This window comes from Crocuta crocuta, unplaced genomic scaffold, assembly GCF_008692635.1.
Source record: "Crocuta crocuta isolate KB4526 unplaced genomic scaffold, BGI_CrCroc_1.0 scaffold36, whole genome shotgun sequence".
In the NCBI taxonomy this organism is placed as follows: domain Eukaryota; kingdom Metazoa; phylum Chordata; class Mammalia; order Carnivora; family Hyaenidae; genus Crocuta; species Crocuta crocuta.
This window is the reverse complement of record NW_027532203.1, coordinates 11,146,224-11,169,111: the sequence shown is the minus strand read 5'-3', so window position 1 is coordinate 11,169,111 and position 22,888 is coordinate 11,146,224. Positions and strand designations below refer to the sequence as shown.

Sequence of the window (22,888 nt, the reverse complement as noted above, 5' to 3'; positions counted from 1 at the left end):
GGAAAGAGGGAAGGGGAAGGGAGGGGAGGGGAGGGTAAGGGGAGAGGAGGGGAAAGGAAGGGAAGGAAATGTGAGGCAATTTTATAGGTTGTCAGTTACCACATGATGTTCCAGAGAATTTTTCTATCAGCAGTGAAATAATGCAGCAGTTGGGTGATATCCATGATCCACGTCACCCCCATACCAAGGACTGTAAGAACTTGTGAATCACTAGTATTTGTAAATCAATCCGAAGAGCTAAGAATACATTCAGAGTTCCTTCATTCTCTACAAGGCTGGGGAGCACCACAAACCGATCTTACCATTCCACCTGTGGGCTCGCCTATTTGATGGCAGCTATAGCAGAGACCCATTAACACAATCCGAAACATCAGGGGGAATGAAGACCTCAACAAGAGCCTCGCTAGCACCCAGGGTAAACAGGGAGGGAAGAGGCTCATTCGCCAGTTTCCCTGGACCTCCAGGGAACCCTGCCCCTCCCTGATTCCCCTGTGGGGGGGAGGGAGGCACAGGCCTAATGTTAAGCATTCTCCCTTCATCCTGCACGTTCAGTCTTCCCGTCTCCTTAGAAGGTAGGAGCCTTCTGTCCACTGGCCAGTGGGCCAGCAGAGAGGAAAGAGATCAGGAACTGCTTTAATAGGAGGGAAATCTGCAAACCTTTTAGCACATGTAGCGTTGGATTTGAGTTGCATCAGCTTGTTTTCCAAAGACAGTTTTTTTTCTAGCAGTGTTCTCTTTTCCTAGGAGAAAATAAGATACAATTTTATTTCTGTGTGTGTGTATGTATGTGCGCGCTAAGTCATTCTTGCAAACTGTTCACAAAAGACACTTCTNTCTTTTCCTAGGAGAAAATAAGATACAATTTTATTTCTGTGTGTGTGTGTGTATGTGTGTGCACGCTAAGTCATTCTTGTAAACTGTTCACAAAAGACACTTCCTATAATATTAGAAATATGTTTTGAGCTACAGAGCCAATTTTAGCTGTTATAACCGACTCCACGGAGGACTAGCTAGGCATTTTCCTGTGTGGTTTGCAAGTGGCTCAGTGACAAGTCAAGACTGGTTGTCTTTTCTCTCCTCATTTGCCTGGAGACTGTTTGCTCCTTCTCCAGCCCGTTACCGAAGCGTTCCCAGCTCAGTAAACCTCCTGCCTCCCCCCAGCCCACCCTGAGTGCAAACTGCCAGCTCATCTCTCTCTTTGCGTTGGCCTCCCTTCCACCTGCTTCTCCTACGTGAAACTGAGTCGTTAGGATCCAAGGACAGTATTGACCTTATCTTCATAGCCCTACCTGCTCACGGGGCATCTGTCAGAAGGTAGAAAAGTAGTAAATGAATTCTTAGTGAAGGATCAAAGCCACAGGTGATGAGGTCACTTTCTAGTTAGAATACAGGAGAAATGTTGACATTGAGAAAGAAAAATCTAAAGAAATACCTTAATGCTATTATTGAGCCAAACCCTTTCCACTCAAAAGGAATATCACAAGTCCATGAAAAACCCAGCTGGGACAACTGTGTTCTTTTTTATACTGAACGGTAAGACATGTGTTGACACTTTACAATGCTGCTTAAAACGGTTCCTGCTACAATATTTACATGGGTAAAATCCAAGGCAGTGTTGTAGAGCAAAAATGTCGCTATCTCGTTGGACACAGACTGACCTGGTTACATGTGACTAGGTAATTTTTGCCAAGGCTTTAACCTTTCTGGGCCCCATCTGTTAGAAAAAATTATCCAAAACTTGAAAATCAAAACAACATATGATTTTAATGTCATACTGGGTCATTGTTTAATAACCTGACCCAATTCTCATGGAGAATTTCCCTGTGTTTATGATTTTATTGCTTATGATTTGATTAGAGCCCCGACTCTGTGAAGTTGCATGTTCATTTGCAGATTTCTGCCTGGTAGAAAAGATAAGCCCACACATTATGGTTTAATTGCCTCAAAGAATATTAACCTGTTCTGTATCTAACCTAGTAATCCAATTCTATCTTCCTTTTTTCAAAACGCGTTCAATAGCCGGTTTCTCAAAATCTTTTATTTAAGCCAGCTTTACCATCGTATTGGTTCCCTTATTAATGAATGAGTTGAGTAAAACATCTGACATATATTCATCCTATATTTGTTTGAGTCATGGTTTTTTTTTTTTTTTGAGTCATAACTTTCTGAACATGCCTAAAATGGGGACACTACTACCTATATTGAAATGTTGAGATAATTGGAGATATTACACGTGAAAGGCCCACGTGCTTTTCAGACATGTATTATGACCTCAATTTATAATAATTCGAAGGTGCCAAATGCTTCATATCTGATGTGCTATTATTTTTTAAATTTACATTAACATTTTCTCATTTTTCCTGTAGCATTCCTGTCACATGTGGAAATTTTCCTTGTGTCACCCTAGTTGTGTTCAAATTATTTTTGAGGGATCACAAATATGCCTCGTAATCTTATTGCGATACTTGGGTCATCAAAGAAACACACCGTTGATAATATATTTTGACTTTGTGGGGACGGAAACGGTGTTTAACAAACATTCTTCCTAAGGGACTTACTCTCAGTGAACGGACTTTCATTACCAGCTTCAAGCAGACAAGGCAACTGGACAAGCAAACGTTGTGCAGTGGCCAGGGCTCCAGCATGTAGCTTTGGCTCTTAATGCTTCCTCTCTAACAGCACAGAAAATCACACCACACTGGCTAGCTCTTTGTCTCAGGGACAGTGTCTTCTGGAAAAGGAAAAGAGTTCACAGCACCACCCAGTGGGCAATCCACTCTTCCCCAAAAAACGGTACCTCTGCAGAGCTCAAGAGTTCCCTCGCCCTATTGATCAAAGTGGAGTAGACACCAATTTAAATAATTGCCATATGTTAACATCTAAATGATTTAGGAACCGAGTATATCATTTTTATCTGATGCTAGAGAAGACAGGGGCATAATGGAAAGCATTTTGGACTGGTAACTGGAGGACAGTGGAAATCGTTCCTTGTTCCCACTGTCCTCGTTTATAACATGGTGATGAGGAACTAGGTAGTCTCAAAAGCACCTTTGAGCTCTAACATTCTAATAGAGCTAAATCAATGACACTGGAAAACAAATATGTTGCAATAGAATTGCACTGCTAGTGAAAGGAACATATGCCGTATTAAAATGCTCTTATTGGGCGTTTTTGCTGGCTTATCACTGTGTTTATGGAATTCATTCTCACTGCATTTCTGATTAAAGTGGGGCAGATGGTGAAGGTTTTAAGTAATGTGCTCATTACCAGCCCTCATACCACTAATGGCTATTTACTGGAGCAGTGGCTTGTTCAAGTGAGTAGAAAATGAATCCTTCTCCAGGGGCCACCCACTACCAGGGCAATATTTATCAACCTTTGTTGTGGGCGTTCATTTTTAATTTTCATTTCCTTTTCCTTTTCAAACTCATGTCTTTACCTTATTGACACAAAAATCTAGAGCTTTGTCTCTTCTCATTCTGACACCTCCCCCCCCACACACACACCTGAGGAACCCTTCATCACAGCCTGCATTCTCTGTAACCTTAAACCAAGAAGACGTTGCCAAGCTTTGTTTCTTATAAAGAAGTTTTACTTATCCACTTGTTTGTTTTACAAATATAACATGTCTTTAAACTAAATATGTTTTTTAAAAACTCTTGCACATTACCCTTCTGCTCCATCCTCAACTATCTCTACCTCTCCGAGATTCCAATAGGCTCCATTCTAGGAAATCACTGATCTAGAATATTCTAGAAGGCTACTGCATGACCATGAACCATGGTCATCCTGTCCACTTACTCCATCACAGAGCACCTAAAGACAGACCATCATTATGGGGCAATATCCAGATAAATGGTAGGTTTTCACTCTCAGAACTGTCTGCCAGTATTTAAGCCAATCCAGAACTTTATTCTGGAGTACATTCCCCCACCCTCAATAGGGGTGTCTGCGTCCCTAGGGAACCCTAGGAGAATGAATGAAGAGAGATATGGGAAGTTCCTTGACTCCCACACAATCCAGATATACTACACTACAGTCTCTGCAAAGATACTATATCTGGTTCATTCACAGATAGATATCTAACCTCTAGCTCTGACTATTACATGGTAAGTGCTCATATATTTGTTGAATAAACAGTCAAGTGAATATAACCCAGAATTCTGAGATGCACTCACATCCAGTACAGATTTCACAGGGTTTGTAGGATATAGAAATTATACTTTGCTGTCCTTTTGTTAATTTTCTGAGACTGACAGCTGGCCACTGAACCTTACCCAGTGTTACTGGGTTTGAGGTGATCACAAGTCTAAATTTAAATGAAAGCTGGTTAATCAGCTCTATTTGCATTCCAGAATTGTCTTCCTTTCCTAAGTGCAAACATTCTTTGTGATTAGTTTGCTGAACTATTTATTACAGGATAAATATTCTAATGCTACAAACTATTCATCCAAATGTTAGTTTGTTCAAAATATTATCACTAGAAGCTGTCATACTGCCTCCAACCAGCTGCTTGAGAACATTCTAGCCCAAGGTATCTGGTTACAGTAAAATATTCAGTAACCCACCCCACGAGGCAGATGAGCTATATATTAGTATTACTAGATTCAGTTAAATATGGGCTTATTTGATTTTTTGTGATTGCCTCACAGGACCTTCATTGAGATTACAAGTTCAACCAAACCCAGTGTTATAAATTAAATTCTTGGGGAATATGTAAAAAGTAATCAAATTTCCTTTGGCCAGAAACCTGAATATTGAAATGTGATTCTTTTGAAGTGGCAGTTCACAAATGACATCAACTCAAGCAGACATAAAACAGAACAAGGCTGAGAAAAGAAAAGGCAAACCAGGGAATTATTATAATAAATGTAAAACTTTATTGAGCAATATTTACTAGAAGTCAAAACCTATATTCTTTTTTCCTTAAGATTTTATTTTTAAGTAAAACTTCTGTTTCAGAGAGCCCAATTTTCTATTGGTTTGTTTTGCTACTAAAAACCCAGTATTCTTTGCTTTGTATTCTAAATTCTAAGGAATCCATAATTAAATTTATATGCTCACCTTTTGTTTATTTATAGAGTGCCAGCCACTCACGGGCATATTGTATAAAATTTTTAACAATTTTTGTTCAGCCACTACTCTTCCCTAAATTATCTCTTATGGAAGTTCCAATTCCTACAGAATGTCTTTCCTTCCTTCCTTCCTTTCTTCCTTTGTTTCTTTCTTTTCTTTCTCTCTCTCTCTTTCTTTTTTTCTTTCTTTGTTTCTTTTTTTTCTCTCTCTCCCTTCCTTCCTTCCTTCCTTCCTTCCTTCCTTCCTTCCTTCCTTCCTTCCTTCCTTCCTTCCTTCCTTTTGAAGAGAGGAATCATGGGGGAGGGGCAGCAGAGAGGGAGACAGAGGATCTGAAGTGGCCTATGCCTTAACAGCAGAGAGCCTGATATGAGCAAGAATTCACAAACTGAACCGTGAGATCACAGCCTCAGTGGAAACTGGATGCTCAGTGAACTGAGCCAGTCAGGAGCCCCAGAATGTCTTTCCTTAATGTGAATTCTATCTGTTGTAATGCAGCCATAGAAATTTACAATCCTAAAGTGAACTCAGATGGCCAAAAAATGGATACTTCACTGAGTCTAATACATAAAATGCTATGATTACAGCGATCCATTGTATTGTTACTTGGAATAAGTGGACTTTGTGATCATCCATATTGCTTCCATTCACAGCCTCCCCTGCTTCCCCTGTCTAAGCTGTACGTACATTCAAGAGAGAAAGTAACAAGGATATGACTGCAGTCATGAGAGTAGAAATCATATTAAGTGTGTACGGGGAGAAATGAACCTTATTGAGTACTTTCTAAAGTCTTAGCAGTTGCAAAGAGTACTTTCACTTAAAATCTTATTTATTTTAGTGTTATTTTCTTCCATTCTCTCCCCCAACCCTGTCAGGAAGAATCCCTTTAATTCTCCAGGGCTTACCTTTTCCATCCTCTGTACAAGGTTCTCCAACTCTGTGATTTGATGATGTTTTTCTTCAAGCTTTTCAGCAACTTGATTCAGATTTTCAACATGTTGTTTCAATTGTTGTTCCTTTTCAAGTTTGTTAACCTTTGGTCAGAAAGACAATTGTCAAATGATTGTTTTTATTAAATTTATACAGATATTATCTCCCAGTATAATTTTGAGTAGCCAAAAAAATTCAATAGTTCACACTTGATTCAAATTACCCTTTCCAATTTAGTGTTTCCTTCAAAATAAATCTGATGGGCTACAACAGCAAGAAACCAAAGTAGATTTAATGATATACTAGAAGGGTTACATTTGTTCCCATTAAGCATGCTACCCAAACTGGTATAAGAAAGAGAGATACTGGGGCGCCTGGGTGGCTCAGTCGGTTAAGCGTCCGACTTCGTCTCAGGTCATGATCTCACGGTTTGTGGGTTCAAGCCCCGCGTCTGGCTCTGCGCTGGCAGCCAGCTCAGAGCCTGGAGCCTGTTTCAGATTCTGTATCTCCCTTTCTTTCTGACCCTACCCTGCTCATGCTGTGTCTCTCACTCTCTCATAAATAAATAAAACATTAAAAAATTTAAAAAAAAAAAGAGAGATACTAATGTAAGAAAAGTGAAATTTTTGACTTGTTCTCAATGAAACTTATCTACAACAAAAATAAAATCTTACAGGGGAGCCTGGGTGGCTCAGTCAGTTGAGTGTCTCACTCTTGGTTTTTTGGCTCAGGTCATGATCTCACAGATCATGGGTTCCAGCCCCACATTGGGCTCTGTACTGACAGTGCCAAGCCTACTTGGGATTCTCCGCCCCACTCCCTCTCTCTCTGCCTGTCCTACGCTGGCGCTGTCTCTCAAAATAAATAAGTAAACTTAAAAAATAAAACAAAATCATGTACATTCAAGTAAAATATGTTTTATTTTTAATCAGAACCACAAGAGGAGTCACTGGCCAGTGTCACCCAGGACAGTCACGACTTCTAGACAGGGTGGCACAGCCTCCTCCCACCTGTGTTCCAGAAGGCTCTGGGCAAAGGTGGCAACACAGCAGCTCAACAACATGCGGCCGCCAGACTAACCAGGGGTGTGGGGAGACCAGTATAGAAGACGGGCATCCTGTCCTGCCCAAGGCCTGCTAGAGTCTCAAGGCCATTGCTTTTTTCATGTCTAACCCCAAAAGAGAGGCGTGGACTCACACACACATACACACACACACACACACACACACACACACACACACTCTGGGGTGGTAATTCTCCAGTGAACAAGCTGCTGGCTCAGTACCTTGAGTAACTGTTTATCATCCTCATGCTTCTTTCTGACTTCTTCAGACTCCGTTTGGTAGATTTCAAATAATCTCTGAGCCACGTTTCTCAGAGCCGCCGCTCCTGCTTCCCTGGATGCTTCCAGCTAGGAAAAGAGGTCACGGTGTATGTTTTGACATTTACAATAAAAAGGGTTAAAGGCAGAACGGTTTGGCAGGCAATTAAAAACAGAAAGGCTGGGGGCTCCTGGGTTGCTCAGTCGGTTACTCATCTGACTCTTGGTTTTGGTTTAGGTCATGATCTGAGGGTCATGAGATCAAGCCCTGAGTGAATTGGGCTCCACGCTGAACACAGAGCCTGCTTAGATTCTCTCCCTCTCTCTCTCTGCTCCTTCTATGCTCACACATGCTACTCTCTCTCTCTAAATAAACTTTAAGAAAAAGTTTGTAACTCTACCATTTGCACCCTTCCAGACAATGGCTAGGAGTATAGGCGCTCTTATCTGGTAAGAGGAAAACGTAAAACGAGAAGCTGTCACACAGAAGGATTTGCACTGGCCAAGCCACAGCACAGCTCCACAGTCACCAGCCTGCACTGACAGACCACACACCCTTCCACGAGTGCCACACCGTCTTATCTGCTTATACACTTATTTACCGGCATTTCATCACTGATGTCCACTACAGTCCTAAAATATGTATTTTCCTAAAATAGCAGTGGGACAAGAAGGAAGTATTAAGGGCAATAAAGCTAAAGTGTCACAAATCTCTCAAGGATTTAACTTAAAGAGGGGTGCCTCGGTGGCTCAGTCGGTTAAGCTTCTGACTTCGGCTCAGGTCATGGTCTCACAGTTCATGGGTTCGAGCCCCGTGCTGGGCTCTGTGCTGACAGCTCAGAGCCTGGAGCCTGCTTCAGATTTTGTATCTCCCTCTCTCTCTCTGACCTTCCCCTCCTCACACTTTCTCTCTCAGAAATAAATAAAAACATTACAAAAAATTTTTAAAAAAGGATTTAACCTAAAGAAATAAACAAGAATGGCCATAAAGATTTACCCACAAAGACCAGGACTGCATACATAATACACCAAAATAAATAAATAAGTAAAGAATTCAACATGGATTAATTAAATAAAATAATGAGACATTTGACTCTGAGTGTTTTAATTAATATTTATTAAACATGAAAGACTTTAAAAAATCATTCAGTACGAACACTGCGCATGAGACCTATTCAAGTATATGGCACTGTATTAACCACAAAGTATAGTTTTGTACACCATATCTCTAGAATGGCTTCCGCTTGCACAACTGGAACTTTATATCCATTGAACTTTTGTAAGAGCTTTTCAATAGTAAAAGGAGTCTCCAGAATAAAGCACTGAGATTTAATTTATGAAATGGAAAGGTGTTTCTCTACATCAGGTGAGCATTCTTGTGGATCTACGGATATATACGATGTCTGTCTGCTCTCACATATCCATGACACTATCTTATTGTCTCAAAGCCTCAAAAATACAAAAATTTAGAAATTTCTCCTAATCAAGCCATACCTTGATTTTCAAGACTTCATTCTCTTTGTTCATTTCTAAGAGCTTCAAGTCTTCTCCTTTTGTCTTTTCCATGAGCAGATCCAAAGCACCACAAGAACCAGAGCCATTGTGAATAGCTGGACAGTGCTGAAACGAGCAAACATGAAAATCAGAATCCTCGCTATCTCTTTCCTTTGCAAACTTTGACAGCAACAATTGCTGTTCACTATTCCAGCTGCCAAAAACTATTCAGGTCAGCACAAATAAAATAAATCTTTCGAATTTCAAATATCAATGAATTCTTTTTTTTAAATTTTTTTTTTTTTAATTTTTGAGAGAGAGAGAGAGAGAGAGACAGCATGAGCAGGGGAGGGGCAGAGAGAGAGGGAGATACAGAATCTGAAATGGGCTCCAGGCTCTGAGCTAGTTGTCAGCACAGAGAGTGACACGGGGCTCAAACCCACGAACCATGAGATCATGACCTGAACAGAAGTTGGATGCTTCAGATGCTTAACCGACTGAGCCACCCAGGTGCCCCTCAAATATCAATGAAGAATTCTAATTGAAGCAGTTGGCCTCTATATTTGCTCAAATTTGATTAGATTCTTGTATTAAAAGGAGGTAGAAGTACGTCTTTTATACGTTTTGTATTTCTTAAGCTTTAAGTTCTTTTTTTAAAGTTTATTTATTTATTTTGAGAGAGAGCGCAGCGAGGGGCAGAGAGAGAGGGAGAGAATCCCAAGCCAGCTCCACACTGTCTGTGCAGAGCCCGATGTGGGGCTTGAACTCACAAACCATGAGATCATGACCTGAGCTGAAATCAAGAGTCAGACGCTTAACTGACTGAGCCATCCACTGAGCCACCCACACACCCTTTCCTACAGTTTTAAATATATCTTTAAGTCCTTTTTAGGAACTAAATAGTATCCTAAATAGGTCTTTTTTATTTTTTCTTTTTTTAATCTAAGTTGTAGACATAAATGCATTTTGCTTACATTATATTACAAGCTCACATAATCAGACTTAATAGTTACAATACATAATAGTCAATGTTCTATGATGCCTCACTGCAATCACCACATATTACATTTTCAGAGATGGCGGAACTGAATGTTACTGCCTGTGTAACTCCAAGTAAACTCTAGCCCATTGAAAATATACTTAGAGCGTAAAATAAATTTCATCTGGAATCAAGACATGTGGAAGTGGAAAAGGAATCTCAAACCATCTAGCTCAATTACATCAGTTTTACAGATAGGAAAAATGAGGTACTGAGCCCAAGTTTACATAGTAGGTATGTGGGAGAGCTCACGATACAGCCTCTTGAGTATCCATCCTATGCTTTCTGCTCTTCCAAATTATTTCGAGACAGCTAAGGAATTATACAATTTTACATACCCTACAATTATACAATTATAAAATAATAACTTCTATTTTTAGTAAGCATCTATCGTGTGCCAGGTAATCTTTTAGATGTTTTGTAAATGCCCCTTTGTCTGAATGCTTAAAACACTAGAAGGCACTATGTCCACTATACAGATGAGAGTTTCACTATGAAGTCCAAGGTTATACCTAAAGTAACTACCAGAAACAGAATGAGAACCAAGTTTGTTTAACAAAGCCAATATTCTTTCCAATACAAAATATGGGCTACATTTACAGAAATTTAAAAAACAAAAAAGAAAGGGTACCTGGGTGGCTCAGTTGGTTGAGTGTCTGACACCTGGTTTTGGCTCAGGTCATGATCTCATGGTTTTGTGAGATCAAGCCCCACGTTGGGCTCCCTGCTGACAGCGAGGAGCCTGTTTGGGATTCTCCATCTCTTTCTCTGTCTGCCCCTCCCCCACCAGTGCTATCTTTGTCTCTCTCAAAATGAATAAATAAACTTAAAAAAAAAAGAACATAGTGTTTTAAACATACACACACACACACACACACACACACACACACACGAAATATGGTCACCACAATTCTGTCATGGTTTTGTTTTCTATTCCAGGCCCTACTATATACTCTTACTCTATATAGAGTAGGGGTTATTTTGTTTTCTAATTTGTTAAAGAATATTCGAAGGGAAGACTCTGGTAGATGGTAGATTGCTGGCAGCAGCAGATACTTGCAAAGGTCAGTGCCCCTCAAACTTTAATGTGCATATGAATCACTCGGTGAGAGATCTGATTAAAATGCAGATTCTGATTCAAGAGATCTGGGGAGGAGTCAAGATGCTGCATTTCTAAGGAGCTCACCAGGGGCACCTAAGTGGCTCAGTCAATTAAGCTACTGACTTCAGCTCAGGTCATTTTCTCGTGGTCTGAGTTCAAGCCCCATGTCAAGCTCTCTGCTAACAGCTCAAGAGTCTGGAACCTGCTTCAGATTCTGGGTCTCCCCCACTTTTTGCCCTTCCCCCATTTTCTCTCTCTCAAAAATAAATAAACATTTTAAAAAATCCTCTAAGGAGCTCCCTGATACTGCTGCTGCTGCTGGGACTACAGCCCCCACTTTGAGAGCAACAAAGCCCTAGACGGTTATGGCTAAATTCCTACATGGACATTGTTCAGATATTGCAGGGGAGAGGGGCGACTACTTAGATACTGGTACTTGTCTGATGACCTGAGGTTTGAGATGACCAAGGCAGACACACTGGCAGCACAATTCATCTCCATTCCTAAGAAACTACTCCTACCAAGGTCACCAACAACTCCCCATTGTTATAGCCAATGGTCAAGGTTGAGTCCTAAATTTACTTAGCCCAAAGGCACCATTTGACACAGTGACACCTCCCCACTTTCTGAAACCTTTTTCACTTGTCTTCAGTGCCTCCACCCTGTCCTGTTTTTCCTTCTAGCTCACTGGCTTCTTTTCCCAGCCTGATGTGATCCTTCTCCTTTTCCTCCTTCTTGAGTGTTGGCTAGCTCAGAACTCAATGGTCAAATTTTCTGTTATTTCTATCTACACTCACATGCTCGGTGATCTCCCAGATCTTCTGGCCCAGACCTTTACCTTCAAACTCAGAATCAGATATCCAGGACCCATTAGAAACCTCTACTGCGAGGTCTAATAAAAAACCCAGTATAACCAAAATGGAATTTTCTATCTGTCCTTCACAAACCTTTTTTTCCAGGTTCTGAGCACTTAATTTAAGAAAATGTTTGGGGCTGGGTTGTGTTAGTTTGGGAGGCAGAGGATGATAAAGGGAACTATGTTTATGTCTCATACCCTATGTTCTGCTTTGTCTGTGATCATACTACATAGTGAGCAACACTGACATTGATGAGGGGCACGTGGCTCCGATGAGCTCTAACCTGGCATAATCCAGACAAGGCTAAGGATAGATAGCTTGATGTTAAGCATATAACGCCAGTCACAAGGGAAAGGGTGCACTTAAGCTTATCAATTGTCTAATCACTCGACCAAATGGCCTAACAGCTTCAACTCTGTGTCCACTGGTGTGACCAAGGTGAACCTAAAAGCTTGTCCCTCTGTCAGTCTTTTGGAAATGTTGCTGCCATATATCCTGGCTGGTCTGACATCGTCTCGTGTACTTTAGATAAGTAAGCCCCATTTAAAATATTCAAGTAAGGTCCAGTCATTGCAACCTGATGCTACTAATAACATCTGCAGTTAAATATTTCATACAAATGCCCATTAATGTCTTCAGATACTGACAAAATATGTAACATTCATCATTGAAAGCTTCCAAGAATCATTTAATAGTCATCTTACAAAGTTATTTAAACTAAGTTTATACTGTTTTACATTTCTTTACTGAAGGAATAAAGTGGTACATGTGAATAAATTCATTACCTTTGTTTCTAGTTTGTGATTTGTGCTGTTATGTCCTCCTTCGTCTTTAAAAATTTGATTTCGGATCTTTTCCAAAGTGGTTCGGATCTAGGAGAAAACAATATTCTATTTTTTTCAAAGGCATTTAATGCTAAATACTTTTTTTGTTTATACCAGCTACAGTATACCTGATTTATCTAGAAAGTAAGACCTAGATAACTACCATCAACCTGACTTGCATTTAAACTAATATTGCAGAAAATGAGCATTTGGTCTTTATAATTCTTTCTCAGTCAAACCTAAAATATAACCTAAATGAATGTTATACTATAAAATAATTACTATTTAGTAATTAGTATTAATACTATTTAGTTCTATTTTTTCTATGTAGTAATTTAGTCCTAATTTACTGTTTAGTAATTACTATAAAACAATTACTATTTAGTAATCACTACAAAATAATTCCTAGCTAGTAATTACTACAAAATAATTACTAGCTAGTAATTACTGGAGAATAATTACTATTTCGTAATTACTACAGAATAATTACTAAGAGAAGATCATACAACTTTATGCATGAAATATAAGCCCATGTCTTAGTGACCTATAGAAGTGCAACACACTCAAAGATGAATTAATTGATCTGAATAAGTTACAAACCATCTCTGTCCAAATTTTTCCATCTGTTCTAAGAAATAATTCTTAAAAATATATAGTTTTGTCAGCCATTATCATGGGATTCTCATCAGATTTCACATGTTGCCAACATGCAGTACTTGAGGGACAGACAGCAAGCCTGAGCTGTGGAAAGCAACCAGGTCAAGAGAGACAGAAACCCAGCAAAACACACAAACATCTCTTGGGAACATAGTATCAGCTCTCATGAAACACCTGAGAAATGATATAAAACAGTAAGAAGTGCAGAGGTGAATAGTGAGGGGCAAAATAAGTGCTGACAGGTATTCTGAACCCTTCTGGCCCACTATTCAATTTTACTCCACGTGTGGGAACAGAGGTTCGGATCCTCAAGAGAAGTTACCAAACATGTTGAAATTTCAGAGATCGAGACTGTCCTTTGCCAGCCGAGTCCTCACATGTTCTATGGAGGGAGAAACAAACTCCACTAATCCACAGTAGATTTCATTTAAAAAAATCATCTCATGGTGATATGGTTTCCAGCACCCGCATACCTTTTTCACATATTCGGTCTCTTCAATGACGTGAGCTGATGTGGATTCATACCAGGCAGAATTATCTTCTATTTTACCCACTGGGGGAACTTTTGTGGTCACAGTTGCTGTTGTCATTGTGAATTCTGGCTCTAGGAAAACATACATCAGTTAGACAAAACTAACTGCTCTGGTGATATGATATAATATGGTTCATAACTTAAAGGAAGTTCTAGATTAGCCTTGTCATGAAATATAGCAGAAAGTATTATAAATTATTGATATCTGTATACATCCATAAATCCAGTAATTAATTTAACATAAAACAATACCAGCTGAAGCATTCATTGATTAGAAGTGTAAAAATTAAATTATCTGAGAAGGAAATATGTAAAATATTTCTTTTCATTCTATATCATATGGGACTGTAAAACCTCATGAATAGGGAAGGGACCACATTTTATTCATCGTTATATTCTAGCATACTGTAAATGCTTAATAAATTATTGTAGAAGTAAAATAATATATTACAACAAAATCATATGTATATATCACATGTATAAGTGATATGTACATGTATAAATATCTATAAGTGATGTATACATATATACACATATATCTATGTGAATGATATATACATCTATACACACATATGTATATAAGTGATATATACATATGTATGTCCTTTATACACATATATACCCATATGCGTATATCGCTTATATACACTATACATTATACTTTATTTAACTCTCAATAGCCTATGAAAGTCATCTGTGGGAAGACTATTTATAATAGAAAATTATTAGGAAAAACCCAAATACCTACAAAAAGACAACTGATTGAATAAACTATCTACTACAATGGAGTCATCCCTAGGATGCATTGTTCAATAAAAAAGCATGGTGCAGAAAAGGAGATAGAAAGGATATATAGCATTATAATTTCTAAAGAAGAGAGAGATGGATAAAAAGGGAAAACCTGTGATTTAAGATTTGACATTGAACATTGTAATTATTTTACCTAAATATAAATAAAACTAGATTAAAAAGAAGATGAAAACTTTCAAGATAAGAAATAAAACAAATGAATATATCCGTATATCACACTGGTGACGTATCTACATGAATTATTTGAAGTGACTTTACAACAAACCCCAGGGACTATTTATCCCGGAAATGCCCCAAGAACAGAAAGAATTGCAAAACAATTGGGGCACCTGGGTGGCACATCTGACTCGGTTAAGCATCTGACTCTTGATTTCAGTTCATGTCATGATCTCTCAGTTCATGAGTTCAAGCCTTGCACTGGGCTCTGTGCTGGCAGTGTGGAGCCTGCTTGTGATTCTCTCTCTCTCCCTCTCTCTCTCTCTCTCTCCCCCCCCCTTTCTCTCTGCTCCTGCCCCACTCTCTCAATCTCAGAAAAAAAATTACAAAACAATCTTCAACTACACTCACTAATAATATTGTTAGTGTAAATATTGGTATTGCTATTTTGAAACTAATATATGTGCATGTGCACATAAATACATAATGTAGAATAAAGCCACAAAGTCATTGTCTTAACCTCATTAGGAACCAAGATTCTGAGCATAAAAACTAAGATTTTTGAGGGAAAAAAGTCCTACAATCAGAAAAAATGTTCTATAAAAACCTTATACTCCAAACTGAAATTATGTGTATAAAATAATGATTTATCTTCCTTTAAAAATGTATATTCTAGGTTTAGTCACTCAAAAAATTAAAAATATAAGCAATTAATACTCCCAGTGCCCACACTGTGCTCTCAGTACCATTTTCTACAAAAAGAAACCACAGCTTCTTGAATGATTAAATCTAGGACAAGAAATATACAAGATGAGTTCAAGACATCTTGCTATACCAGAAGGCAGAAAGTGATCAAATATTACTCAAATAAGACACAAAAATCAAGCTGACAGAGGAATAACTGAAGGATCAAAACATATAAAGAATTTTGAGGGGCACCTAGGTGGCTCAGTTAAGTGTCTGACTCTTGGTTTTGGCTCAGGTCATGATCTTGTGGTTGGTGGGTTCAAGCCCTGTGTCAGGCTCCAAGCTGCTGGTGCAGAGCCTGCTTGGGATTCTCTCTCTTTCTCCCTCTCTCTCTCAAAATAAGTAAATAAAAACTTGAAAAAAATTATTTCTACTAATAAATCCAAATGGACTGATAGAATTAGAAGACTACATTTTGCAACCCCTTAGGAAGTAATAGATCTAAACAATAGTTATCAACCAGTGCTAGAATCATTAGGTGAGAGGTTGATGAAGAATGCATTAATCTGGGGAACCTCACTAATCAATCTTAACGTAAGTAGAAAGAGAAAACCAGGTACTTTGTCCTCTAGATGCGGTACAATCACAAGTAGAAAGCATCACTTATGAAGTATGCTTAAAAAAAAAAAAGTGAACTTGAATCTGATCAAGCCTCTATATCTAAGGACAGTGAGTATCTGAATAAGAGGAAAATGTTCAATGATTCTGCAAGAGTGAAGGTTACAATCAGCCAAATCCAAATTATGTGAAATTTTACAGGAAAATAACTACTTCCTTCCACAAATTAATTATATGAAGGAAGATGGGGGAGAAGAGAAGGAAAATTGCCATAAATTAAGACTCTTAAGAAACATGTGACCAAATGCAATATATGAATCTTCTTTGGCTCTTGATTCAAATAAATCAGTCACATAGAGACATTTTTAAGACAAATGGGGGAACTTTAACACTACTGGGTAATAGATGATGTTAAAGAATCACTGTAGTTTTGCTAAGTATGATATTAGAATTATGAAAGATCTTTTGAAAGATCTTTTCTGTTAGTCATACATACTGAAATATTTGCAGGTAAAATAACATTAATTTGGAATTGCTGTAAAATGTTCTAGTGTAGAAAAAAATCTGGTGGGATAAAGATGAAAGAAATTCGGCAAAATGCAGGCAGTCATTGAAGTGGGGCAAGGGCACACTCCTCTGCCTATTTTNTAAATAAATAAATAAATAAATAAATAAATAAATAAATAAAATGAAATGTCCTGTGAAGTAGGATTATTCATCTCATTTTACTGATAAGGAAGCCAAGACTCCCATAGGTGGTAACTTACCCAGGGTCACAGTAAAACTAACAGAGCTGTAACTCAAGCCTTTGTCTTCTGGACACCGAGTTCAAGGGTGTTTCCATCACATTAAGGTTGGCTTCCCTACTGAGAAAAAAAAAGAAAAAAACGACAAGAAAAATATTTAACATTTAGCAATGACCTATGCTGTTAGAGCGTACAAAGAATTTTAATATTTGCAAGTGTCACTTTAAAACCAGATAGCTGCTGGAATAACTCCAAGTCCTGTGTTTATCCTTTAATCTTCAATGAAATCGACAGAGTATGCCAAGAACTGTCCATTTTATTATAAATCCTCTTAGACAGCCACTATGGCTTCTATTTGTTTCGCCTGAAGTTGATTTGGCAGCTGCAATTCAGCAAGTCTCTTTTGCAGCCCGTGAGTGGAGGTGTCTCTGGTCCTTAGTCCTCTGACATCTCTTCTGGGATGAAGTTCTTGGTCTCAAAGGGCATTTAAATAAAACTTGAAATAAAAGCAACATCCACAGACACAAGAAGCAGTGTGTCTACAAAGCAGAAGGGCACAGTCAGGCTTGTGAGGTGGTCGGCAAACCATGTGAGCCCAGGCTGGCTTCCCACATATTTGCACAGACTAGGAACTAACAGTGGTCTTAGAGTTTTTTAATGGTCCAAAACACACACACACACACAGACGCACACACACCAAAAATCAAAACAAGGACATTTTGTGACACATGACAATTCATCAAGTGCAAATTTTGTGTCCATAAATGAAGGTTTCCGATATCACAGCCATTCATTTATACATTGTCTACGCGGCTTGCTTTGGCTCTATGACTGCAGAGTCGAGTGGTTGCGACAGGGAAAATATGTGGTAAGCAACGTCTCAAATATTTAAGATCTGGTCCTTTACAGAAAAAGTTTGCTGACCCCTGGGTGAGGGTGTAGCAGGGCATGGGAGCAAAATCTGTGGGAAAATAGAGGCAAGCAGAATAATTGGTTTGGTCTGAGTTTTGTTTTGTTCCCCAGTTCAATCCCTCTCGATCTATGGTCCTATTTGATGGATTTGCATTCTTTGTTTTCTTTTTAAGATATTACACACTGTGTACATTAACAAACGATAAGGGGCATTTCAGCACAGGAATTAATCACTCCTCAGAAGGGGTTCTGATAGATTCTCACAGTCTTTCATAATTTGAAAATCACATTAGGCCCCACTTTATATATCTTAAACACACTCTCTTCTGTGCCTTTTATTCTTGATATCAAGGAATTATGCTCCTTAATCATTGGTATTTCTCAAAATATCGTACCTCCTCCACTCACTGGTTGGGCCACCTTAAACAAATTACATAAAACTTTAGCCACGACTTACCTGTATCTGTAAAATAGGGGTAAAACACCTACAGATGCAAAACTGAGGGGTTTTTGCAATTATTTTAAGGTTTATTTATTTATTTATTTTGAGAGAGCAAGGGAATGAGTGGGGTAGGAGCAGAAAGAGAGGGGGAGAGAATTCCAAGCAGTGCAGAGCCTGACATGGGGCTCGAACTCACAAACTATAAGATCATGACCTGAGCAGAGATCAAGAGTCAGTTGCTTAATCAACTGAGCCACAAGGCACCCTTGAGGGTTTTTTTTTAATTTGCTGGTTCCAGAAGGCACTAATTAATGGACAGTAACGGTTAATATCGTTGCTCTTATTATTTCATATTATTAATAACCACTGAAGACATGCGGCCCGTAACAGAGGGGGTAGTTCATGCCTATCTGGGTGCAAAGTTTATATCCAACTCTATTCAAATGAAATAAAATTCCACTTCTTTCCTTGATTCAGGAAATCTTTGTGTCCTTGATTTGTATAAAGAAACCCAAGGGGAGCTTAATCCAGCCAAGTCCAAATTGCCATATGGCATTACCATCCTGGGGAAAATCCATCTTAGCATTTGATTTCTGCCAAGAGTAGATTAGGCAGATAAAATTTTCAAAATAAAACACAATCAGTTAATGAAAGTGAGAAAAGAATTTTATTTGTTTTATGCTGGAGAGGATTGAAGTCAGCTTTCAAGTGGCATCGCGCCAAGAGGTGTTATTTCCTAGATCAGGGCTTTTCGAGTAGGGCTCCCAGGGGGAAGGGGAGGTGCTAAGTAGACAGAGCTTTGCCTTTCTCACTTGATCCAAACCAGTTCTGCTTTGTTCTGTCACACATCGAATTGTTTCAAGAGACTTTCTGTGAAGAAAGAACATTCTACAACGAAAAGGTTTATACGGCCACTCGGCAGCTGGGTGACCTTGGGCAAGTTTCTTAACTTCTCTGTGCCTCAGGTTCCTTAGCAGTTAAATTCAGATAAAATTAATAATGAATGATGATAGAAATAATAAACAATATGAGGCAGTTTGAGAGTTAAGATTTTCCAGGCACGTAAAACAGTGCCTAGCACATAATAAATGGTTTGTATGTGTTTGTCCAATGAGTAAATAAAACACGAATCCATTATCCACAATGACTGTTGCTAAGCAGTCTGAATGCTAGAGAAGAACCGAGTAATATTTTAAACAGTCTGCAGACCGAGCAACGCTATAAAGGAAAATCTGCTTCTGGGATTTTAAGATTAGCAAATCCATGGTATTGGTTCTTTCTCAATAACACATCAATAATTCATCAACATCCCCAACTGATTATGCTAAGATATAATAAATAGTTTACAATATATAAAGCAGTTCATACACACTAATTGTAATTTGTGTGATCAGCCAACATATCTGTGAGCGTCCAGGATAATGTAACGAAACCTACTTCTCTATTTAACGACATAAGAATGGCTTATCCATGATACAATAAACACATATAAGGCACTGTTACAGAGCTGAATTTTGCTCCCTCTCCATTCCTATGTTGAAGTCCTGACCCCCACTATCTTAGAATGTAAACTTATTAGGAAATAGGATTATTAAAGATGTAATTAGTTAGCATTAAGTTACACTGGAGTAGGCTGGGCCCCTCATCCAACATGACTTGTGCTTTTATAAAAATTCAGACACAGATGCATGCAGGAGAATGCCACATAAAGTGGAAAATAGAGAACAAGGTGATGCTTCTGCTTACCAAGGAACACCTAAAACGCAAGCAAACCACCAGAAGCCAGAAGCAAAGCATAGAACAGACTCTTCCTCACAGCCTCAGAAGACCCCAACCTGACCAACACCTTGATCTTGGACGTCCAGCTTCTGCAACAGTGAGGCAAGAAATTACTATGTTTAAGGCCCTTAGCTTGTGGTGCTCCATCAGAGCAGTCTCAGGAAATGAATACAGATGAATACGGGTACTGGTTACCCTCTAGAGATGCTAACAAAGGTATTTTTTTCCTTCATTTAACTTTTGATCAATTCATTCATATATTTAATATTTATTAGAATACAGCTGTGTCGCGTGCTGTGGCCACCACAGAGGTGCACCAGACACCCTGCGTTCCTGGGACTTTCAGTATGGAGAGGAGACGGACATTGAACGAAACAGTGACTACATAGGGAATGTAACGAGAGGTGGTGACTGGGTGATGGAGAAAAGTAGAGAAGGGTGACAATGAAGGAGGCGCCGTTTTGGGTGAGTGGCGAGGGAAGGTCAATCTGAAGAGGCGGCATTTAAGCAAAAGACTTGACTCAAAGGACTGAATTTGGGTGGCCCCCTGGGAGAGGAGGATGCCAGGCAAAGTGGGGAGCAAGAGAAGAGGCTGGAAGTTGCTTGGAATGATGTTCTCGGAACAATGTATGCAGCAGCGTAGAGCGCCACCACTTTTTCTTTTCTTTCAATGTAGCAGGGATTTTTTTTTTTTTTTTAATACTGAAACTTGTTAAGACTTCCAGTTTACTGAAGGAGGTGTCTCCTGAACTACTTCAAACAGGTCTAGTTCTGGCTGGTCTGGCTCTCCCAAGGTTGAAGGAAAGGCGGGGTGTAGCAAAGCATGGGACAAAGTGTGCCACAGGGCGTATGCCATTGACTCCAGGTCCTTGCACAGAAGGGACAGTAAAATTCAGCTGTCTGCACAGCGGCAGCCTCAGCTCACTTCTGTGGGTGCTGAGAAGCACCATGTGGATACGTGCATGTTTTGACGGTCCAGCCCTTGAATCTCCCCAGATTATGTGGAATCACCACCTGTATGAGTCTTTGCAGAAAGGTCCCTAACTTGTCCTTCCTCACTCCCTGGGGCTGGAGCAAGTGAGTCACCTGAGGGCTCCCATCTGGAAAGGCCGCTAGGGGGACTGGCCCTTGGGCTTGTTGAAGCTGGAGGCAGTGAAAGCCCCATAATTATCCTGGGAAGGGAAGGAGCCCGGCATAGAGCACGGCTTGGTGTCCCGATGGTTCCAGGAAGGGACCAGTGGCAGTACCAGGACTCTATCTTACTCTCGTGACAGCCTGATCTTTGACGAAGCACCAGCACCCTGGATTCTTCCATTGCCAAACCAACAAACTCCTTTTCAACTTCTGTGATCCAGGGTCAATTCGCTTAACTGATTGGTTTGCAACCAGGCGCCCTGACTGGTCTTAGCACAGTTTCTGAGTTGTCAGTTTCTCAGTTCTGAGCTAACAATATTGAACATTGTTTCATCATTCTTGGTCACTATTGTTTGGAGCTTAGATATTAGAGACTGCAAAAGTAAGTTGCAATAAAAGCGAACAAGGGTAATTAGGTTATATGAGGGGGAAAAAGCTCACATACCTCCAAGCTCTTGGCGAGACTGACCGTGCCCTGAATATTAAACACACACCTGTTCTGCAACTAGATTACACAGCACAATGGTGACATCCAGTGTCAGCTGGCTAAATCTCAGGTGACTGTGCAGTTTACCTGAAAATAACAGGCAGTATTTCAAAAGACACACAAGGTAACACTGAGCTCAAGTAATAATAACATTGTTTTCAAGTAATAATCTACAATTTTTAAAGTAGAATTAATTTTATTCATTTGTGATACTCATGTGTACACAAACAGATATCTACACCATGACCCATGCTATAGAAAGCTCTTAGATAGGAAATAAAAGCTATCTCTTTTTTTAAATAGGATTGAAGTATTGGTCCAAATACAATATACAAATAAATGCAATTGACAAACACTGCCATTTACTAAAAATCATTTTCCATTTATTGTCAAAATTAATCATTACAATATACTGTGCTATACCTGTTACCTATAGATCTGTGGCTACATTTAAATCCATGCATATATGTACATATAATGCAACCAAGTCACAGAAAAGTGATGTAAGTTTTTCAAGGTCATAAGCTGACCTCCCCACCTGAGCCCAGATGAACTGACCTTAAATCCAGGTATCTTTGTAATGAAATAACATATCTTCATGGTTCATTGGTGTAAATTGAAATTTTGAAAACAGCTGAAGATTTCACCTAGTGCCCAGTATAGCAGCTAAACTACAAAAGGTTCAAATCACATGAATCCATTCCCATTTGGCGAAGACTAGGGAGAAGGGACCAGAGTCTGCTGAGTGCTTACCACATACAGGCCAGAGTTTGCTGCCTTTAATAATCCTCACAAACACCTTTAATAATCCTCACAAACACCTCAATAACACCTCGGTGTTATAATTCCCATTTTACAGATAAGGAAAAGAGGCTGAACAAGATTAAGCAAAAACAGCTAGTTAATGATGGTCATGGATCTCAAGCCATAAGTCTGCTGACTCTATCCCACTTACTATCTTGCTTTCTGCTGAATTCCAAATGGATTTCTAAGCCTAATTTCTTGGGCCCAAGTTAGTATAGTAGTACTAAGTAACAGTCAAGTTACTCCTTCTGTGAGCTCCCTAGTGTGTCCTTCCGAAACAAGAGCAGATGTCCCAGTAGATTTATTCCACGAACAGAGGCAGTATGGCTTCCTGGTGTAAAAAACGGTGGGTTCGGACCACAGCTTATTGAGGACATTTGATTATAGGACATCACTTGGAAGTGTCAATGTCTAGGCTCAGCTCTCCTCCCCTCACTATCCACCCTCCACCACCCACCCCCAGTCAACTATTCTTTCTGTTTTG

General features: G+C 39.3%; 1 protein-coding gene across 1 annotated transcript in view; it reads right to left on the bottom strand.

The window, feature by feature from the left end:
• CCDC68 (coiled-coil domain containing 68) overlaps positions 1-21,649 on the bottom strand; it is a 44,834-nt gene extending 23,185 nt beyond the window's left edge. Inside the window, exons 1-8 of the mRNA XM_077777679.1 lie at positions 21,559-21,649; positions 16,868-16,966; positions 13,771-13,901; positions 12,602-12,688; positions 8,819-8,944; positions 7,289-7,414; positions 5,979-6,107; positions 658-740 (exon numbers count right to left, since the gene is read on the bottom strand). Coding sequence (XP_077633805.1) covers positions 658-740; positions 5,979-6,107; positions 7,289-7,414; positions 8,819-8,944; positions 12,602-12,688; positions 13,771-13,887 — 668 coding nt within the window. The 5' untranslated portion in view covers positions 13,888-13,901; positions 16,868-16,966; positions 21,559-21,649. The remainder of the gene's footprint in view (positions 1-657; positions 741-5,978; positions 6,108-7,288; positions 7,415-8,818; positions 8,945-12,601; positions 12,689-13,770; positions 13,902-16,867; positions 16,967-21,558) is intronic.
• Positions 21,650-22,888: the final 1,239 nt, after the last annotated feature.